At 45.0% G+C, this 22,720-nt stretch overlaps 1 protein-coding gene across 1 annotated transcript; it reads right to left on the reverse strand.

Annotated features, from left to right (window-relative positions):
- Positions 1-11: 11 nt before the first annotated feature.
- Polr1f (RNA polymerase I subunit F) lies at positions 12-21,911 on the reverse strand. Its single transcript, XM_040743271.1, has 4 exons — positions 21,626-21,911; positions 18,090-18,231; positions 1,224-1,432; positions 12-703 (listed from the first exon to the last, which is right to left on the reverse strand). The coding sequence occupies exons 1-4, from the start codon at positions 21,877-21,879 to the stop codon at positions 331-333; spliced, it is 978 nt and encodes a 325-aa protein (XP_040599205.1). The 5' UTR covers positions 21,880-21,911; the 3' UTR covers positions 12-330.
- Between the last annotated feature and the right edge of the window lie 809 nt (positions 21,912-22,720).

Below are 22,720 nucleotides of genomic sequence, written 5' to 3' on the forward strand. Positions count from 1 at the left end.
AAACCATATTCTAAATAAGAGCAAAATTTATTATCAGAAAAAAAACTGAAAGTATTACAAAGTTCTTTGGCAAATACTGAGAATTCAGAATTTTATAGAGAGTGTTAACATCTGAGACAGGAGTGGAAAGCAGTTGTTAACATTTTACACTGTGTAATAAAAAGATACTTTAATCCTATCAGTATTAGCTAAAATTTATATAGTCACATGTATGATTGTAGTACAAAACTCTCCAATAACAAGTGTTTGTGACCTTCTCATGTATCTACACAGCATTTAATCACCTATACCGTATTGTATGTAAGTATGTCAAAATGCAAGAGACAGTCACTATCTCTTCTTAGGTGACGCAGAGTCAATCTCTTCTCTGTGTTTCCGTTTCTTTTTTTTCTTCTTATGGTCACTTTGGTAGCCACTGGAGTCACTGGCTTGGAAAACAGGGTCCTGATCTTCCTGGTGCCTTTTCTTCTTCTTTTTCTTCTTCTTTGGCTCTTCTTCACAGACGTCATTCACAGAACCACCACACAGTAGGTCTGTTTCTTCCTTTGGAGTGACATCTGCACAATTTGCTAGTTCTGTGACACCATTGACTGCTGTTCCTGCGTCTTTTTTCTTCTTTTTTTTCTTTGAAGTTTTTTCAGCAACTTCTTCAATGCCAATTTCTGTTACATCTTCAGAAACTGCAGAGCTCTTAAGTTGCAAACTGTAAAAGAGCAGATTTAAAAATATTAACAGCAATAAGCAAAAAGACTGGAAAATTTCAATAGACTATGGTTTTTGCACAACAAAAGTATATAAAACAGTATGGCTCTAATTCCAAATGTTCTATCTTGTTACTACCCAGGCCTCTAAATTCTACACATTGTCGATGGTAAAACTACCCAGCTACTTTCTGATTGTTGTTATTTCTCCCTGTGGCAGGTAGGTCTCCAACTCAGAAGACTCCTGTCCAAGCCTTCAGAATGCTGGGATTACTGGCACATGCCACTATACCTGGCCCAAATTTGACAATAAAATGTTTTTTTGTTTTTTCTTTTACTGTTCTACAGAAGCTCAAACACAGCTTCAGACTTCGGGGTTGGTTAAGAAAATCCTAGCCATTAAACATTAAATCCAGGCTAATTACCTAAACCAGGACATTTGAGAAAGAAAAAGTATTTACTTCCAGTATATACTAGAGCAATAAAGCCTCCTATTTACCATTTCAACCATCATACACTAACCTTGTGGTATCTAGTTTTCCTCGAATGCAGAATACACCAGCAGAATCTGAATCTAAACGAAATACATCAAATTCCAGTTCATCGCCAACATTTATCTCCAAGTTCTGCCACTCTTCATATGACAGATGCTCAGGCTTAGGGATAGAGGCATTAAAACACCCATGTACTAAACAGCCAATATGACTGGAAGATACTTTATTAACGGTACCCTGTGAAACAGAGAAAAGAAACAACATCAAGAAACTCATCTTCAAAAGAGAAAGTATCAGATTAGTGAAGTTTTCATATCGAAAAGGCTTACAAAAAAAAAAACTAACAACATACCATGTCATACCAGAGCATAATTTTAGAAAATTTAGAAACTTGAAATGTCATTACATAATCACAATGTCTATTGTAACTGGATGGGCCAGCTCCACCTTGAGCAAAGGGGTGTGAGTGTGGGGCGGGGCCTGACTGCCCGTGCAGGCAGGAGACTGTGCGAGCATACTCACTCAAGAAGAGCGCAGTGCGGGAAGCACACGCGCGTGGTCTGAGAAACGCACAGGGCAAGGGGCACTGCAGCCGGGACAGGTTGGTATCGCCATAGAAAGACGGGCTCCAAGGCTCCTCATTATGTATTACCAAGTCAAATGGACAATGCCAGCAGTTCCATTAGGGGATACTGCATTCTTTATCAACCTGGGACACAGATTCTTGACCAAGTCAGAAAAAACGAAAAGTATTATGTGACTTTAAAACTTAAAAACGAAGCTTTCCATGAAATTTAGTGTTAGTTCTCCTTCAGGAATCAACGCGCATAACATGTATTAATGGAAACACTGAAATATTTTTTAAAAGATACATTTTCTGAAACACAGAACATAAAATAAAGTGGACATGTATGCCATACAAACTGTTATGGAATGTGACAGAGTAGGAAGCTTCCTTATGGGGGCAGGGGAGGGAGGGGGAGGGGGTGGGGGGAGAGAGAGAGAGAGAGAGAGAGAGAGGGAGGGAGGGAGGGAGGGAGGGAGGGAGGGAGGGAGGGAGGGAGGGAGGGAGGGAGGGAGGGAGGGAGGGAGGGGAGAAGGCGTGAGTAAGGTATCAAGCTTCAGACACGAAGAAATGAATCTCAAATGCACACAGCTCAATGAGTAAGACCATCGGAAAAGAGTCATCTCTCTATGGGGTAAATACCTCGCATGGGCTGCAGAGACAGCTTAGTCAGTACAGGCACTTGCTCCCTAGGACCCATAGGGTGAAAGGAGATGACCAACTCTCGGCAAGTTGTGCTGACTCCCATGTGCGTGCTATGGTACTTGCACACTGACACGTGCAAGCACACACAACAAATGAGTGTGATTAAAAACAAGTACCTTATCTTAGATAAGGCAACATGTAGGACAGGGAAATGATCGATGGTGGTCGGTATTCTGTACGATGCTAAACAGCACGGTGTATTTGTGAAAACCTAAGGAACGCACAGCTTGAAGACTGAACTCCAACAGCAGCTTTTCTCTCCTTACAGGCTATTCATAAACCAGACTACCAGAAGGAGAATAAAGAGATGAGCTAACTGACAATTATGTGCTTACCTTAAACTGTGTGCTGGGCCTGCCACAGTGAAGCTCGATGCTGTGCAGTCTCACAACCCCTACTGTCCAGGCTAGTGCCCCCAGAAGTGAGTGCTGAAATTGTGCCAGACAGGCAGACAAGAGAAAGCTTTACTAACTACTCTTCCGACTACAGCCAGCAAAACGAGGAGAAAGTCATGAAAGCATGCAGAGCTACCTCAGAACCCAGTGACAGGCCAGTGCAGTAAGAACAGTGCCCAGCGGAAAATAGACCACAGCGCAGAGTAAGCCTACAGACACCAGTCTGCAACAGGAGACCAGCATTCCTGGTGCACAGACCTGAGTTTTAGCTACTTCAGTTGGTGATGGTCTCTCCCTGTAACTGCAGGTGCCTGAGCAAGGGTCAGTTATGAGCAAGTCCAGCTTAGCAGAGCTATGACGTCCAATGGGCTGGACTGTACCACTTGGCTCCTAATGTAGGGTGGCGTAACTGGTGCCAGGACAGTGCTTAGAGCTGACCCCTTAGTCTATACCGTGACAGCAGGCGGAAAGCGCCCTTTGTGAGACCTGTGTTGGTTAATCTACATTCTCTCTGGCCGCAGTGTGCACTTCAGTGCAGCACTGAAATTGTGCAGGTCCGTGAAGTTCTACAGCTCTGGTATGACTCACCTCAGTACCGGTACAGACGGCCAAGGATCTGCCCACACTAGCATCCCCTAACCTTGAGCAGCAGAGAATGATACAAAACCTTACTTGCTGGGAAAGGCAAAGGCAGTGAACACTGGACTGCAGAAAGCTAATGATGTACATATCCCAGCAGCCCCTGGGGTCAACCTGTGCAGAGACCACACAGATAAGCTCTAGTGACAGAAACATATACAAGGACAGTCTACTCAGACGGTACAAAAGATAGTACCTGTAGTTGGCTGTGGCAATGTTGGGTCATAAATCCACCACAGCAATAGGCCACCCACAGAAATGTTGATCCCGGGCTCATGGTATGATGTATATATAACACACACACACACACATATATAAATAAAATCTTGTTGGCTTTGATGCCACAAATAAGAGTTAAGAGCCTGGGACTGATCCATCCACCGTGAGTCTGTCTAGAGCAGACAAAAACCTAGTGTTTGACCGCAGGCCTGTTATTGTAAAGAATGAATCTCATTCTTGTCCCAGCACACACTTCTAGAAACAGACTACACTTTACATAAGGCAGTCTTCCGTTTCTTTCTAAGTAATATGCTGATAGACTCTCTGGAACAAAACCTGGCTTGAATGGCTCTCAAATACTGAAGCAGAGACAACACGCTAATCTGGACCTGGTGCCATCTAGTTCTGGAACAGAGGACGTGACCACAGGGTTAGACACAGCACATTGCTTAGGAAGCTGGATTAAATGCACTACATGCCAATAAACACCAACACTTCCGGGAAGCCACTGAGTGCTCAACTACAGTGTCAAGAATCTGACCAGGTACTCGTCACCATTTGGGAACTACCAAGGGAACATACGCACCATCTGAAGGGAAACTCAACATGCTTCACGAAAAAACTGGGAAACTGAGAGGCGAAAGCAATTTTGAGTTGTAAAACTGCACACAGTGAAATATACAGCATGTCAGAGGCACCATTGGACAGGTCAAGCAGGAGACCAAATGAGTGAGGTGGAAGGACCACTAAGGCAAAGTAAGCTTATTTAAAGTATACAAAGGAATGAAGAACACAGAAACCTTAAGGAACTCCAAAAAGGATGGAAAGGGCAAATATTCAGATTACTGGTGTCAAAGGACTTGAGAAGCTCCTGTGCAGAAATATTAACAAAGAGACCTATACCATGCAGACCTACTCTCCAAGCAGCCTGCTTATCTGTCACCCCGACCCCTGTACCACCCAGCCTGGACCAGAACTATGTAATGTCTGCCCTAGAACTAACTCCACATAGGCCATCAGGATCCATCCCCTCCCCTGCCCATCAGTCACCCAGCCATCCACCACCTTTCTAAAGTATTGGTACAACATCAAGTTCTCCCCAGGAATCCAAGTAGGTGGTCTGAGCCTACCCTCCTACCCACATGCCTCTCAATTACCTCATTCCATCACCCCACCTAGACCTGGACCTGGCACCTTATGGAGTCTTCCTCAGAACTCCAGGTAGGTCACCTGAACCCATCCCCATGCCCACCCCAGTCTAACCAAAGACTGCAGCCCATTTTTCAAGTACTACTAACAAGAGCCTGCAGAGACCTCTGATGGTCAGAAGTGATCTCCTAGGCTCAGAAGTCGCACCCGTCCCTTGCTGAACCAGGACCACTTTTGACACTTCATTCGCATACCAACACAGAATGGCCAAATTCCTCTCACCAAGCACAAGCTGACAAGCTGGGGTGACAGCAAACCAGAATTCAAACAACCATTCAGAAAACATGAGACACTTAATTCCACATGCCCCTAGGTCACATGAATAACTCGTGCCCCATTGTAATGTTTCCTGAGAAAAAGCATCTCTGATAATGCACAGGAGAATGTTTTCAAAACAGCAATTATAAATATGTTCAAGGAACTAAAAAAAAAAAGATACAAATTTCTAAATGAAGACCTGAAGACCATGAGTTAAAACAGTTGAATGAAATAAAGAAAACAATTCAAGATATGAGAATAATAAAAAAGAATCTCTAGAGAAAAGCAAAAAAACGAAAGAAAACTTGAACTCAAGCAGTCAGCAAAGAGCTCAGAGAAACTGTTTCAAACAGAAGAGACTCTCAGGTGCCACAGGCCAGGTGCAGGAACACGTCAGTCAAAGAAACCGACCAAAACCCAGAAGGGGCAGGCAGGAAAGCTGGGAACTGCAAAGAGCAAACTTACACATAATAAGAATACAAGTAGAAAAAATACACAGGTCAAAGGCAAAGAAAATATTCTCAACAAAGTCTTATCTAAGAAAAGAGATGCCTATTAAGACCCATAAGGCTTATTATAGAATACCTCTAGATAGGACTAGAAAAGCCACCATTACAGCCAAAACATTAAACACAGAAAACAGAATACTAAAGCATCTAGAGAGAAAGACCAAGTAAAAAATACAGGCAGGTTCATCAGAGTACCTGACTTCTCAATGGAAACCTAGAAGGCCAGGAGGACTAAGTTCTAAGAAACCAACAGACACCATACCAGCAAAACTATTAGTCATAATCAATGGTGAAAAAAAAAACTTTACACAACAAAAATAGACAAGGAAATTATGTCCACAAAGCCACTCTACAGATGATATTAGAAGATATACTTCAGTCTGAAGAGATTTAACATACCAAAGAGGACACAAGGAATATATAATCTCAGAACTTTTAATCAAAAGACATAAAACAAAAATCGAAACAAAAAAACAGGAGTTGGTATTATTTAACTATTAATGAAACGAAATTCTGAAACCCACAGGTAAATGGATGGAGCTGGAATCAGCCCTTCTGAGTAAGGGAACTCATATCCAGAAAGACAAATGGTGCCTCTAACCCCACCCCATTTCTCAGTGTTCGCTTAACTATTTAGATATCTGTGTTGCATTTAGAATACCCATAGATGTCAGGAAATTAGTAAGGCGTTAAGGGGGGGGGACTCTCAAAGGAGGCAGGACAGAGTACAGTGGTACACAGGCTAAGGGGAATAAACTGAGGGGGATGGATGGGTGTGCTAGAGTAAGGATATGATTAAGGGGAAAGTTGCATATGGAAATCTGCTACTGTAGAAGCTTCTTATTCATAAGGATGCTGTTGGGAACTAACTGTGCAGCCTCGTCTCAGGCCAGTATATGAGTGCTTGTAAAACGGGCCTCCAGATGACACAAAAGTCCACGGGGACAGTGTCACTCGCCAAGTCCAGTGGACCTCGGGAAGTACAAAAGACTGCTGGGACAACGCAGCCTGCATGCTCTCTTCTCTCTTAATAGTGATCATTCTCTTAAGTGTCTTTTTATCAATCATGCTGGCACAGATGAGATCATTGCTAGAAACCCCATTTCTCTCCAATAATTTCCCACAACATTCTTTGGGGGCTGATGCTTCTCTTCTTGTCTGGAGATACCAGCTGTCACTTCAAAACCTGGAGCTGTTCTGAATCAGTGCTGACAGGATCGGGGGCAGATCACCCCTATTTTTGAAAATATGTTTGGAATGGGATTGTTATTCTTGAAAATGGTGTCTATACCAACCACCTTTTAGTTTTGTAAAGACCAGATATACCTGGCTGAATATCTGGCCAAGCTAGTAAAATGATAAGTGTTTTGATTTTAAAATGAACTGATGTAAAAGTTGGGAAAAAACATATTTGACATAATTGGTCTTGCTGGAGGTTAACATTGGTGGATGGGGAAAAACTTGTTCGTTAGTATGGAAAAACATACTTGTTTTTGATGTATAAATAAAGACAGCTGGAGCTATTTAGGGCAAAGTGCCAAGAATGGGTTACTTCTTTTTGAGTTGTGGCCAGCGGAGTCCCATGGGTACACAAACATACTGTCATTGCTCATAGTTACCCTGCAGAACTTGATGGTAGACATACATGAGTCATGAAACATGGAGAAATCAAGTGGACACTGACCTGGAAAATCCTTCACAGTGCTAAAGAAAAGTAACCATTCATTTTATACAGTTGCAAACCCCTATAACAACTACTGCCCTGGCCAGATACAGCCACTAGTCACAGTGTAATGGATACTACTGGAGTAGCCAATTAGTTTCTGATTCAATTTAAGGCCCATTCCACAAGATGGAACCCACGGCTAGCACCATTATTGGGGCTAAGAACTTAATAGTTAGGTAAGTTATAGATCTTAGGGGAAACTACTATTCTGTTAACTGGACACAGTATAGTATAGCTCCTAGTGGATTATTGCTATACCAATAGATTAGTGAGTGCATCTCTCAGCCATAGTCAAAGAAACATCTTCTTGCAGCAGGTTAGATGGCAATTACAGAAATGTACAACTCAATAGCATACAGAGAATAAGACTCTGGAGTGCTCGGTCCTAAACAGTACACACGTATCATACCTCTTCCTGCAAGGCTAACTCATCTTCCTGGAAGAAGAGGTGAAGAGACTGCTAAGAGCCACAGTTGGTGGATGAACAGAATGAACGGAAATAGCACATATGAACTCGTGATTATTGACATGAGTAAGACTTAGCCAAGCTTAAGCCAGGTAACAGTACTACAGGGGGAGGATGAGGTGGGACACAAGTTCTCCCACGCCCTGAGGAGCTACAGACATTTGATAGCCGATGGAGAGGGGGATTCGGTTTCTTTACGGGTGAGATGCCTGATAGATTTGCCCCACTCCAGGGAAGGCCTCACACCCAAAAGTATTTGGGCAACACAACTGAGCTAAAAAACAAATAAAAAAGAGACCCTGACCCCATGGGTAGGAGGCGGGGTGGAGCTGGTGAGAGCTGAGAGAGCGGGGCTTGGGGACGCTTACAATCAAAACACGGTGTACGAAGTTTAAGGAATTAACAGACACTTTTTGAAAATGAAATCATGTTTTCTGTCTACAATTAAATGAAGCCAGAAATGAAAAACTGTCGCTTTGAAAACTATACAAAAAAGGAAATTAAACAACTTACTCTGTGTATGTTAGACACTGAGTGTCTTCCTCAATTGTTCTCCGCCTTAACTTTTCTGAGACAGTTTCTCACCAGGTCCAGAGCTCACTGACTGGGTACACTAGCTAGTTAATGAACATAAGGCACCTGCCTACCTGTCTCCATTACTCCTAGTGCTGGAGTCACAGGTGTCTGTCACCATGTAGCTTTAATGTGAGGACTGGGGATCAAACCTCAGGTTTTCATGTTTGTGCAGTAGGCACTTCACTAAGTCATTTACCAGCTTCTAGAAAACTTACTTTGAACAACCAGTGAGTCAAGGAAGATATATAGTGAAGAGTATTTTAAATTTGAAAGGTGTTACCAATTTCACCAAAACAAATAGGAACAGAAACACAAGACATCTAAATCCATGGGATAAACGGAAACAGTAAATTTTTGTCGGTTGGGAGCCAGGCTGCCCAAGACCACCTCACTAGGCCCCGGATGAAAAGAGAAAACTAGTTCTGTGTGTCCTTGCTGAGGGGCTGGGACCTGGCCACTCCCCGTATATCCCCAGCAGAGATGGGAGCTATCAGTCCCAAGGTCACTGTACTCAATCTGTGACACACTTCAAATACCCTATGTTCTCTCTGTACAACACTGCTTGATTAGCTTTCCTGCTGACCCTATCCTGGTGTATGACAGCTTCCTGCTGACCCTATCCTGGTGTATGACAGCTTCCTGCTGACCCTGTCCTGGTGTATGACAGCTTTCTGCCGACCCTGTCCTGGTGTATGACAGCTTCCTGCTGACCCTGTCCTGGTGTATGACAGCTTCCTGCCGACTCTGTCCTAGTGTATGACAGCTTCCTGCTGACCCTGTCCTGGTGTATGACAGCTTCCTGCTGACCCTATCCTGGTGTATGACAGCTTCCTGCTGACCCTGTCCTGGTGTATGACAGCTTCCTGCCGACCCTGTCCTGGTGTATGACAGCTTCCTGCTGACCCTGTCCTGGTGTATGACAGCTTCCTGCTGACCCTATCCTGGTGTATGACAGCTTCCTGCCGACTCTGTCCTAGTGTATGACAGCTTCCTGCTGACCCTATCCTGGTGTATGACAGCTTCCTGCTGACCCTATCCTGGTGTATGACAGCTTCCTGCCGACTCTGTCCTAGTGTATGACAGCTTCCTGCCGACTCTGTCCTAGTGTATGACAGCTTCCTGCTGACCCTGTCCTGGTGTATGACAGCTTCCTGCTGACCCTGTCCTGGTGTATGACAGCTTCCTGCTGACCCTGTCCTGGTGTATGACAGCTTCCTGCCGACTCTGTCCTGGTGTATGACAGCTTCCTGCTGACTCTGTCCTGGTGTATGACAGCTTCCTGCTGACCCTGTCCTGGTGTATGACAGCTTCCTGCTGACCCTGTCCTGGTGTATGACAGCTTCCTGCTGACTCTGTCCTGGTGTATGACAGCTTCCTGCTGACTCTGTCCTGGTGTATGACAGCTTCCTGCCGACCCTGTCCTGGTGTATGACAGCTTCCTGCCGACTCTGTCCTGGTGTATGACAGCTTCCTGCTGACTCTGTCCTGGTGTATGACAGCTTCCTGCTGACCCTGTCCTGGTGTATGACAGCTTCCTGCTGTGTCTGTCCTATTTTTTCCTTAAAAACTGTACTTCTTAATAAACTTGCATGCCTAAGATACAGATTGTACAAGACCTTACCACAGTTTTCCTTGTCTTCTCTCTTTTCTCATCCCCTGGTCCTCTATCTCAGAGAACTGGTCCAGGTCATACCTCCCTACACATTGGTTCCGGAGGCTGCTGAGATACCTCCCCTCTCCCTGAAATAACATGTACAATTGCCACTGCTGTTGGGTCTTCTACCCAATTAGGCAGCAAGACCCCCCCTATTTCCAGGGATCCACATGCTCTGGAAGCAGGGCACAGAGACATCAAACTGAAAGCTTCCCCTGGCAAGTCCTGGAGTTTGGTGGTGCTATATAGGCTTCCTGGGGGAATTGTCCCAAGTGTCTACTAATATGGGCACTGGTAAAATTATGACTGAATTTAAGGTTTGCCCAACATGTGAGAATTCACACCTAATATGTAACCCTGGTCAAAAGCCCACGACTGGGGAGGTCACAGGCCCTAATGGTGAAAGCACTGCTCTTGCTTGGCACCCATCAAAATGCCTTCTAAATAGTTGTGATTATACTCATAGATCAGTGTGGCTGCTGGCTGTGTCAGAGAGGCTTCTTTCTGCAGTGAGACAGATAACAGCAGAGACTGTAGCTGGTCAGTGATGAGAAGGGTGTCTGCAGACTACCCGGCCATAAATGGGACATCTGCATCACCCTCTCCAAGACTCGGGAAGCATGGAAAGAGGGAGTGGAAAGAATGCAAAGCTAAAGGAAGGGTAGACAATTGTAGACCACTGTCTAAAGGAAGGGTAGACTATTGTAGACCACTGTCTAAAGGAAGGGTAGACAATTGTAGACCACTGTCTAAAGGAAGGGTAGACTATTGTAGACCACTGTCTAAAGGAAGGGTAGACTATTGTAGACCACTGTCTTCCAAGCATAACGTGGCTCTTGCACTTCTGAGACCACAGGAGCTACAACAACTTACACAAGATCTGTATAAGACTGGGCCTGTCAACATCCTGTCATGGGAGTAGGGAACTTACAAGGCCTCATACTATTCCTTAAGGATCCTGGTCCAGATAATGGTTGCTGGGAAAGACAGAGAGATCTTCAGTAGTATAACCACTGGTAAAGTAGTCATGTTTCTCTAAAGAACACTTCACCATGCTCCTGCATGCAACCCTTATGAAACTCATATATGTCAGGCCGGGGGAAGGGGAGGGGAAGAGGCAGCAGGTGATACTCCCCACAATAACAGCAAAGATGCCAGGGACAGTGTACCCCATGACCAAACTCACTAATCCACTAATCACAACCAAAACAACCTGTAAAGACTATAATACTGTGGTCAACTGAAATAAACCAATCTCCTAAGATTCTCTTCTGTTTATCAAACAGACCATCTGATAACAGTGTTTCGATCTGTTACACCAGATATACAAATGCCAAAACAGACACACAATACATATGAAAACAAAATAACGACACATTTTATACATATAACTACAGTAAAAGATTCAAAACTTTCAAAATAGGTGAAATAAATGCCTCATTAAAAAAATCCCAATAAACAGCTTTTTATAAAGCTCAGCAAGAAAAAAAAACATCAACAATTAAATCTAAGAAGAGACAAAGCAGGACATGGATGAGAAATCATCAGGAGTCTATAAAGATGGACTCCACTTGTACATCTCCAGGGCGGGATTCTGACCATTACAGCCCAGCACTGTTCCTGTCTCGCAGCAACTCCCTGGTCCACCCCCATGCAGAGCCTCTCCACAACGCCTTCTCCACCATGATGGATTGACACTTCACAACTGTGAGCCAAAGCAACCCCCCCCCACAGTTTTCTGTTGTGTGTCTTGGAGAACTCAGAAAGTGGTGAGATGGACAGTCTGACAATGGAAGCTTCTTCCCTACTGGACAGCTTGTATGGCACTGGAAAGTGCTGTGTGTACTACCACCAGGGGAAAGTGAGTATCAATCTCCCAACTGTGAACACCCCAAGCCACATGGCAAGACATGTCCACTGGTCATAAATGTGTCATAACAGTATCATAAATGCCATGGAGTAACATACCACATACCAAACACTGTCAAAGGGCTCAAAACCCATGGCAAGATGAGACAAGGGTCCTAGAGGAAAACCTATTACTATTATTAAGCTAAAAGGACACAGCAATAAAACAACTCTCAATGACTTACTGCTATAAACCAGTGCATCACTAAACCCTCACCAGAGAAGCTTCTTGGAACAGGCGGCAGCTAACACTAATACTCACAGTCAATGCAGAGAATAAGAGACTGAAGTGCTCAGCCCATTTACAGGAGGGGCGGAAAGACTATAAGAGGCAGGCATGGCGGGTGACTTTCAGTGTTTTCCTGACGTAACAGACTCATAGGAACTACTCAAGAGTGATTGTGATCCTACAGGCAAGCTCCACAAGCAACAAGACGAACAACTCAAAAACAACTTCATGAAGTCCCTAAAACTGATCCGATTCACTAGGTCCCCCTCCCTCCCAGGAATAAATAAGAAAGGTTGCTGGGAATCATTCCCAGACAAGCTAAACTGAAAAGAAGACTCAGACAAGTCAAACTAATGAAGATGCAGGTCAGCTACCTAGAAGTAGAAGGCAGCCGAGCTGTCTGGAGGACATTGAAAACAATTAAGTTGGTTTTAGAAAGGACACTCCAATTGTTGAGCTCCATGCAGCCTATGTAGTGTGCTCCAAGCTCCCAGCTTGTGAGCTGTCATCTGTGCTGTGTGGGCTTTGGTGATGCAGCTGTCTTTGAGTCATTTCTGCTCCCAAGCAACCCCTCACCCATGTTCTTGTAAGTAATCCCAATAATACGCACTGGTTCACCAAGTGGACTTTACTGATACCCAGACCTTGGTCTGTCATGGGCTTCCTTCCTATCTGGGGTGAGCAGACATGTGCGCTGCATCTCCCAAGGAAAAGTCTTGTCAAGCATGGACAAGCCCAAGCTAGACAAAACCCCAGCATGGAAGAGAGGTGATGGGCACAAAGCCCATCCCAGGTAGAGATAATGGCATGTGATTGCTATTGGAGAGGGAAAGTCAGTTTTCTTTTATGGTATAATGCCTAGCATACCAAACACTCACAGCCCCCATGCCCAGGAGTAGTCAGCCAACACAAACTGGACTTAAAGAAAAAAGAAAAAGAAACATGAAGCTGGGTGAGGAAGAAAATGAAGAGCTGGAAAGTTAGGGAAGTGGAATACAATCAAAATAAATCATAGAAAATTCTCAAATATAGGAATTATTTTGTAAAAACATCGGTTAAAAACTTTATCTGGACATGCCGCCCGGGGTAATTTGCCCTGGGCAGGCAGGAAGAAATTAAGGGCCTGCTCAGCGCCTCTAGGACCAAGCAGGAGATGGACTCCATACACCACTCAGGGAAGAAGCTGAGGGTCCACCCTGTGCCTTGCAGTATGTGCGGCTGAGCGCCATTATGGTGAACAAATGTACGGAAGGTATGGAAGGCAGAGACAGAGAGGTGAAGTCTTGTGGAGACAGGCGGACTGTAGAGACAAAGATGGTGAGGAATGGGCTGATATGAAGACCTGCTTACCATCTGGGGCCACTGTGAAGTCTAATCCTCGGCTGCTGCCAAGGGCCATGTTTGGGTCCACCATCCTGCTACAGTCACCATGTACTGATGTCCATGATCCTGTCACCACTAAAGGCCAAGAGGATGCCCGGGGTCTGGGCTGCTACATGTGGCCACACTGGTGCCCTAATGGCCATGCCACCACAGGGGCCATCCCAATCTGAGGGGCCTGGGCCTGAGCTATGGCCAAGGGCCATGTCTGGGCCCTTGGCCCTCCACTGCCAGGGTCTATGTTGATATCCAAGGCACCTGTTTCCATCGAGGTTTGGGGGTGGCCCAGGTTTGGGCTCCTAGTTGGGGCTACACTGGTGTCTGAGGGCCATCTGCAGCTGGGATGATATTGATCTGAGTGGCCTGCACTGCCACCAGGGGCCATGATGGCATCCGAACCCAGGCTGCTGAGGACCATGACTGATCTATAAATCCTACTGCAGCCGGGTCTGTGGTGATGTTCATGGCCTGTGTCACCACCAAAGGCCACAACAATGTCTGGGCTTTGGGTCACCACCTGTGACCATGTTGGGGTCCGAGGAACGTGTAGCTGCTGGGGCCATGCCAACCCAAGTGCCATGTGCTGCTACCATGATCATGGAGTAGGCCAGCCCATGCTGCTGCGGGGGCCATGTCTAGGCCCTTGGCCCCTATCATCAGGGCCATGAAGATCAGGGTGTGTTTGGGTCTGTTTTGAAGTATGTGGCGCCTGTTGCCATGAGGGGCAGTGCAACTGCTTGGGGTCTCTATCACCACCTAGGACCATGTTGGAGTCTGACAACCATGCTGCTGCTAGGCCCATGCCTATCTGAGAGGCACACACTGCCACCGGGGTCCATGGTGACATCTAGGCCCAAGCTGCTGCTGTTGGCCATGTCTGGGTCCATGGTCCCAACATGACTGTGGTCTGTGTTGATGTCACTTCTCTGTCAATGTCAACTGCCCATGCCCCCACAGGGGCCCATGTGAACCATGGATTGAAACACGAGCTGAAGTACAAGGGTCTGCTAAGCTGGCCCCACTACTCACTGGCCATGGACTACCCACCCCTCGCCAGCCCTGCAAGAACAGATCCTGACCACCCTGGCAGGGGAATGCTCAGCCCCACCCCTAATAAGAGAGTTGTCCATCCATATTTGGGAAAGATGGCCCCAGTCCTCCCCAAGGGGAGTGGTCTGAGCTGCCCACAGTGACCAACTCATCAGCACCCTGTACACATCCAGGGCTTTGAGCTGACACACCTCAACTCCATCCACGACCTGCTAGAGTATGTGAAGAGACTGGTCCTCAGAGCTACAGCCAATTGTCTACAAGATTCAGAGCAACAACGGGGTGTCTGGGGAGTGTCTGTGGAGGTCAGCCAGAGGCCTAGAGCCTGACTGGCAACCCATTACACAAAGAGCATTTGCAAGGCAAGCTGTCTGAACAAAAGGGCGTGCTGCATGGAACACTGCAGCTCGCAGGGGCACTAAGACAAAGGAGAGAGTCAGCAAAGACAGGGCAGCAGAGCTGCTTCTTAGGAAAGGTGAACGAGACTGGCAAAGCTGCACTGGCAAGGGGGCAGCGGCAAATAAAAGTGAAAAACAAGGTTACGTTTCAACTGAGTCTACAGAAATCAAAAGGCTGTTAGAAATAATTTCTAAATGAATAGTGTATGTGAACATACTGGAGAATCTAAAAGAAATGAACACATTTCTGGACACATATGACCTAGCCAAGTTGAACCAAAAGTCCATTGGAATAGACCTACAACAATGACACTGAATTGGTAATTTAAAAAACAAAACAACCCCCTATGAAGAACAGACTATGATCATATGACTGCATCACTCAATTTTACCTGAAAGTTCTCACTTTTAAGTAAGAACTACCACCAGGCTTCTCAAGCTTGGCTGTATTATTAAAAGAAGGGTGATCTGTGACCTTCTTACCAAAACTTGAAAACGATATAAAATGAAATCTAGTAATTCACTTTCCTGGTAAACAGACTGAAAAAAACCCTTAAAATAACGGTAACTGAAGGTAACAATGTTGTAAAAAGCTCAAGTAATATTGTCAAGTTAACCAATTTCATTATAGGAATTTAAAAATTGTATGATATACACAAACCAGTTAAATATACCTAGTTACTCAAATAGAATGATTCTAAGAGATGAAGAAACAGCATTTGATAATTTCCAACATCCCTTCATGATCAAGGCCCTTGCTTAGCTGGAAAGACCATACATAGCACAATAAAGACCTATGCATGTCAACTCACAGCCAACAACACATGGAAGGGGAGACAGCGGTTCCTGTTAACCCTGAACTAAGACAAGCTCATCCATTCTCATTGCCCGCCTTCATTACAGCACCGGAAACTTGACAGAGCAAGTGGGCACTACAATGAAACAGAAGCCAGACTGATAGGAAAGTCTTAACTACCCCAGGCCTAAGCAGGCAGGCTGATTCAATACACAGAAAAACCCAAGGACTCCACCAAAAGATTTTAGAACTGACAAATGTATTCAGCTACGTAGCTCATATAAAAATAAACACACAAAATCAGCTTTTCTATATAGTATAAAAATTTATTAGAAAATAGTAAAATTAACCCTATTCACACTAAGCCCACCCAAAAAAATAAACTACTCAGTGATAAACTTCATTAAGGATATGAAAGACTTCTACAATATAAAGCAAAACTCACTGAAAGAAAGCAAAGACTCCCAAAAAGGTACCCCAAGTTCACATTTAGAAGACCCAATACCATTACAGCGTCTATACTGCTAAAAGCAATCTACAGTGTGACATCCAAAAGACGAATAATACTCTTCATAGAATTAGAAAACAAACTCCTCAATCCATACAGCAGCACAAGAGACACAGAACAGCCGGAGCAATCCTTTAGAGGAGGAGCAAAGCGTGACAAAACACAATCTTCTACTTCAAGTCACACTGCAGAATACAAGGAAGCCCAATAGTACGACACTGTCATGAAAACAGACACACAGTCTGATGGGAAACAGAGAACCAGAAAATAAACTCAGGCATTACAACTAGCTTGTCCGAATGATCCTGACAAAACTGGATTTTAGATTTTAGTTACAAGACTGAACCTTGACAACTGCATGAAAACCAACTCAAAATGGATGAAAGACCTTAATGCCATACACAAAACTCTGACTCTACAAGCAAACGGGAGAAATATGTCAAGACTGAAATAAAGGATTTTTCTATACAGGACAACCAAAGCACAAGAAACAAAAGCAAAACACACTTAAAGCATTGTAAATGAAGTGAGATTACATAAAACTAAAATACTTCTGCCCACCAAAGAAAACAGTCAGGAGTTAAAGAAACAACATGGAAGACAGGAGAAATGTTTGCAAGTTGTTCACGTAACAGAGTTAATATCCAGAATATAAAACAAAAATCGAAAAGTAAGCCAATTCAAAATGGGCAAATGATCTGATTTCACACACCCCAAGAGAAGAAGCAGAAAGAGCCGATAAACACATGGGAAATGCTCACAAGGGAAATACAAGTCACAGTTTCAATGAGATATCTGCAATAGCTAATCTTCACTGTCAAACCTTGACAGGGTTTAGAATTAGCCTGGTAGACTGTGGGACACTACTGGGTGTGTCTATGAGATGTCTCCAAAGATTAACAAAGCTGAGAGCCCTGAAGAGAAGCAGAATCAGGACCAGGGCCCAGAGAGAGTAAGAGGAGAAAAGCAGAAATTTTGTTAGGTACCAGCATTTCTCCCTGCTCCTTGGCCCAGCAGGTTGCAAACTCTGTGCTCTGTGCCTCCCTGACAAGTAAAGCACGAGCCAAACAAAATCTTTCCTCCCTCAAGCTGTTTCTGCCCATTATTTTGTTATAGCAACAAGAAAATGACTCAACACTGAACGTCCAACAGTGGATAACAAGAAAAATTACATGCTGGAAAGATGTGAGGGCAAAGAACTCCTCCAAGCTCCTGCTGCCAATGTAAATGAACAGACACTATGGGAAGCAGGATGGAAATTCTTAAAAACATAAGGTAGTACTACCATACGATGATAACAACCCAATAGATTTATCAACACAGAAAAGAAATGCCTGTTCACCCACGTTTACACGACACTATTCACAACAGCTAAGACACAGAATGAATACACATGTCTGTCAATGGTGAGTAATGAGGGTTTGCATACACAGCACAATACTATGAAATAAACATATCCACAAAGAAATATGAATTCCTGCAACTGATAGCATGAAGAGAACTGGAGTGCATCATGTTAAAAGAAAGAAATCAGGCACTAAAAGAAAGACAGGTACAGGTTTTCTTCCACGTGGAAACTAAAATTCCTTTTTAAAAGTAACCTACAAGCAGAAGAGTGATTTCCTACGCAGTGGGAAGAGTGCTAGGTCAGGGTAGGAGCACACAGAGAGAGATACAGAAAGTGAGAAAAAATGATATACATACCATTAACTTCTGTCCCGGTTCAGGGGAGAAAATAACAAAATCTGCTTCGATGTTGAGATGAATATGTCCTTGGTCATCATAAATATCTCCCAGCTCACCCACAACTCTGATGTTATCATATGCAATAGGGACACCCAAAAGGCTGTTAAGGAAAAGAAAAGGTAGTCAGTCCTTTTTAAATCATGCTTTTTAATCACATGGAGTCAAGCAGTGGTGGTACAGAGGCAGGAGGATCTCTGAGTTCGAGGCCAGCCTGGTCTACATATTAAGTCTAGGACAGACAGAGTTGCACAGAGACACCCTGAGTCGAGAAAGAAAAAAAACAAAAACAAAGGATAATCACACTGACCAGCTCTGATATACCAGTCATTCCAAAAACATAATGGTATCATAGCATCATCTGGTCTTATAAGCTAACACTAGCAAATCTTAGCAATTTACACTTTACCAAAAAATCCCAGTGTCTTGGTTATGCTAAAATGTCTATAACATTGGTCTTCAGAACTATGCACGGGCAATAAACTGACACTTCCTTATATGCTATCTATGTGTACCAGTCATGCTAGGAGAAACAATGGGACTAGCGAAAACATGTATTTGTAGGTACTCTAGGAGTGAAGTGGGAAATTCTGGTACTATCGATCATTACTAAGGTTCTATGCCTGACAATTTATAACAAGGCAAGTAGTACTGTTTAAGTTACAGCCTCTGATCACTGCATAATGACTTAATACAGAAAAACACCAACCCAAAACCTTGTCTAGTGAAAAGAAACGTTATGTATACAACCATATCATTTAGGAACTGACCAACACTTTACTACTTATTATTCATCATTCATCTCCCACATCAATACTTCCTGAAGAAAACTTCCCTGACTCCCAAGAAAAATCACTACTCTACCACATGTAAAAATGTAGTACTATTCATAACCTAGTTCATTGGAAGGAGGATTTGAGATTTAAGACTTCTTTGGGACTACTAGGAGACAATGCATTTGATACCTTTAAATAACCCAAGGATGCCAAATGGAAATGAATGGGCTGTTTTATTTCACTCTCCCCACAACTGGCCTCTTACAGGTTCACCTTAAAAGTTACAGTGTGTTTCAAAAAACCACATACTTTCTAAGAGGACAGTCCACAGTTGAAACGGGATGCCTTCTTCTGAGAAAAGAAGGGTAAGCCTGTCAAGTGGGAAAAGCTGGTGAGACAATTTAAGCAACAGGAGTCTGGGAGGAGTCTCAAAAGCATACAGACTACTCATGCTGAGGACTGCCCACAAGTCTGAAAACACACTACACAGGGTAAATGGTTAATGTTTTGTCCCTTCCTTGCTTTATTAATACTCTTGATACCTTGTTAGCAACAAGGAAGGGAGGCACCCAGATAAACTTATGAGTATATTCTATTCTACACAGGTGCACTATCCAATTCTGTTACAGAAACTATCAGTTTATAAAAACCACTCCTATTACACATCTCTAGATATTTTTCCCCTAATGGGAATACTACATAACTGCCTGCCTTTCATATTTAATGATCACCTTGCATATTCTTAAATCTTTCAAACGTCTAATCATTTCTCTTAATTACTAAAAATGCTAATTGATCTGTCTACCACCTCGCCCTATTTAAATCTAATTTGAAACTGTTTCTGAAACTGCAGATTTGACCATGTCCCAGAGACTGCAGACATACACTACTCCTCTCAAGAGAGTACCACATCTCAGTTGGAGATTAATAAATGGAAAAAAACAACTGTACTGTATGAATCAAAAGCATACGACAGGCCGGGCGTTGGTAGCGCACGCCTTTAATCCCAGCACTCGGGAGGCAGAGGCAGGCGGATCTCTGTGAGTTCGAGGCCAGCCTGGTCTACAGAGCGAGTTCCAGGACAGCCTCCAAAACAATACAGAGAAACCCTGTCTCGAGAGAGAGAGAGAAAAAAAAAAGCATGGCGACAGGAGAGATGGTCCAGCAGTTAAGAGCACTTGATGCTCCCGCAAAGAACCCAGGTTCCATTCCTAGCACCCACTTAGTGGTTCACAAGCATCCATAATTGCTACTTCTGAGGGCTCCAGGCATGCACATGGTGCATATACAGACATGAAAACACACACACACATAAATCCAATACAAAACAGGCATGCACATGGTGCATATACAGACATGAAAACACACACACAAATCCAATACAAAACAGGCATACACATGGTGCATATACAGACATGAAAACACACACACACACACATAAATCCAATGCAAAACAAAAACAAAGTAAAGCAACAATGGACAGAGACAGAAGGAGCGAGGGAGGGAGAGATGGACAGACAGATGTACAGAAGACAGACAGACAATCAAAGGCAGAAGGGAAAGATAGTAATGACCATCTTCTGAGTCACCTCCCAGTCGTTGACACTCTGCTTAGGAACCAATGACATTCAGTGTGTCTCACCTGATGTAAGAAGCTTCAATGTAGTCACATATTACTAAGCTCTGGTCCAAGCATACTAACTTAAGTTTACTACCCATCTCTTTATGCCGCTCACCGGTTGGAATGCTACCACCCTACTGTGTTGTACTCAAAAGTTACAAGATCTGACTTCACTTCTCTCTATACAACTTAACTTGGGTCTGTCAGATTTTAACAGTTCTCTAGATCCGGCTTACATTTATATCCCCACAGTAGCTCGAAGCTCCTTGAAAATAGGATCTTCCTTTTATTTGTCTTTCTATCCAACTGCCTAGGACGTGCAGACATAAAGGTATGTACCGGTGCTTAGTCTAGACAGGCTTAACAGTAACGGGGTTGGCTGGGCCCAAATCCTCCAGGAGTGGGAACAGCTTTAGATGATCTGCCCAAGAGCAGTCAGCACAGAAACCCCTGCAAGTCTGAAGTTTCACAGAACTGATGGAGGGCAGCGGTGTCTCAGGGAATCCGTACGCCTCGGGCTTAGCACCTCACACCAAATAAGCTGTGCAGTATGAAGGCATTATCCCTTCCGCTTGAAATCCTGAGAGTCAATTCTGAGACTCCTTTTTTTCAAGTTGCTACTGAGTATCTTAACATAAACATGCTGACTTCACCTTGTTTGCCTGTGTCCAGAGAACTGTTCCTACAAACAAAACTAGGCAAAAGGTGGCGTTCACCCCGCGTCCCCAACGGGGCCCTAGAAAAGAAAACCTGGGCAAACAAGCTTAAGCAGACAACAAGCCCGCCCGCCCGCCCTATGTTTTGCGATGAAAAGGCTCGTTTATCGCTGTCCTCCAAGGGCGCGGAACGACTCTCGTACGGACAGCAAAGGCTCACCACGGGTGAGAGCACACCCGGAAGTGGCGGAAGGAAGCTTTTACGAAGCTCAGCGACCCCGGGCACCACCGCCCTCACCCACCCCGGCCTCCAGCACCGCTCTCCGCGCTCGCACCGCGGCGGGGCGGGGCCGCCACACCGCGGGCCCCCGAAGCTCGTGCAGCCGGGGACCCCGCGGCCACGGCCGCCTCCCGGGCCGAGCAGGGGCGGCGGGGACACCGTACCTCTCCGAGTAGCGCAGGAGCTCGGCGTCCAGCTGCTCGCGGATGCCCGTGCGCTTCCGGCTCAGGTAGCGCGGCGACAGGGCGACGTGCCTGCGGTGCGGGCCGGCCACCAGGCACGAGTAGCGGCTGCTCACCAGCGCGCAGGCCGCGGCGTAGCTCGGCAGCTCCAGGCAGGGCACAGCCCCGGCCTGACCCGCCGCGGGCCTCTCCGAGGCCGCCTGGGGCCGCAGCACCGCCGCGCAGCCAGCAGCCATGCGGCTCGCCGGGCTCTTCGGGGGGCGCGCGGCTGACGTCACACCCGCCTCCGACGCCCGGTGACGTCATCGACCAGCGACCGGCCCTGGCCGGGGCATTTTTCAGTTTTTAAATCTCCGAAGGCTGCGTTGCGCAGGTGTGACCAGCAGAGGGCAGCTGCTCGCTCCCAGATCCAGATAAAACATGGAGGCCGAGGTGCCCTCTGAGCCTGCAAATCCAGAGGCCGGTGTGGGAGGGTCCTCACTGCCAAGAACGCTGTTACGGGGAGAAGTTTGATTTTATTGACCTGGGCACTCGGACCCGAAAACTGCAGAGGCCCAATATAGTCTGATTTTTTAAAATCTCTTCGGTTGCTTTCAATGCTGGATCAAGGTCTAGTAAATTAGTATTTTCTTTTTGTGTGTTTTGGCTTTTTTTGCTTTCAGACAGTGTCTCTCCGTGTAGCTCTAACTGGCTTGAAACTCACTGCCTCGGGACAGCTGGGATAAAAGGCATGTGCCACTTTGCCCGGTTAAGGGTTTTCTTTATTGGATTTAGTACTAGTATTAATAGGAGTGCCCCTTCCCAGTTGCAATGTTGCTTGATAATTGTTTATAGTCTGAAGCAATGCTCCATTTGGACAGCACTGTCCAACAGCCCAAACTAAACTGTTCCCCTGGCTCCGTCTTCAGCAATGATCCCTAAGCCTTGGGTGTGGAATTGTACCGTAGATGTAGCAACTTAGACTAGAATCCACAACCCTACCATAACAGTTTTGTTATGGAACTCAGTACCACCAGCCCAGAGATGGCGCCACCCACAATGGGCTGGGCCCTCCCCTAGGGATCATTAATTGAGAAA

This window comes from Mesocricetus auratus, unplaced genomic scaffold (assembly GCF_017639785.1).
Source record: "Mesocricetus auratus isolate SY011 unplaced genomic scaffold, BCM_Maur_2.0 Super-Scaffold_15014, whole genome shotgun sequence".
Taxonomy (NCBI): domain Eukaryota; kingdom Metazoa; phylum Chordata; class Mammalia; order Rodentia; family Cricetidae; genus Mesocricetus; species Mesocricetus auratus.

Excerpts from the sequence above, each read along its gene's own strand:
- Polr1f (XM_040743271.1), bottom strand. The coding sequence starts at position 21,879 with ATGGCTGCTGGCTGCGCGGCGGTGCTGCGGCCCCAGGCGGCCTCGGAG. Across the intron at positions 18,232-21,625 it reads CTCCTGCGCTACTCGGAGAG|CCTTTTGGGTGTCCCTATTG; the intron begins GTACGGTGTCCC and ends TTTCCTTAACAG. Across the intron at positions 704-1,223 it reads GGAAAACTAGATACCACAAG|TTTGCAACTTAAGAGCTCTG; the intron begins GTTAGTGTATGA and ends GCTCTTTTACAG.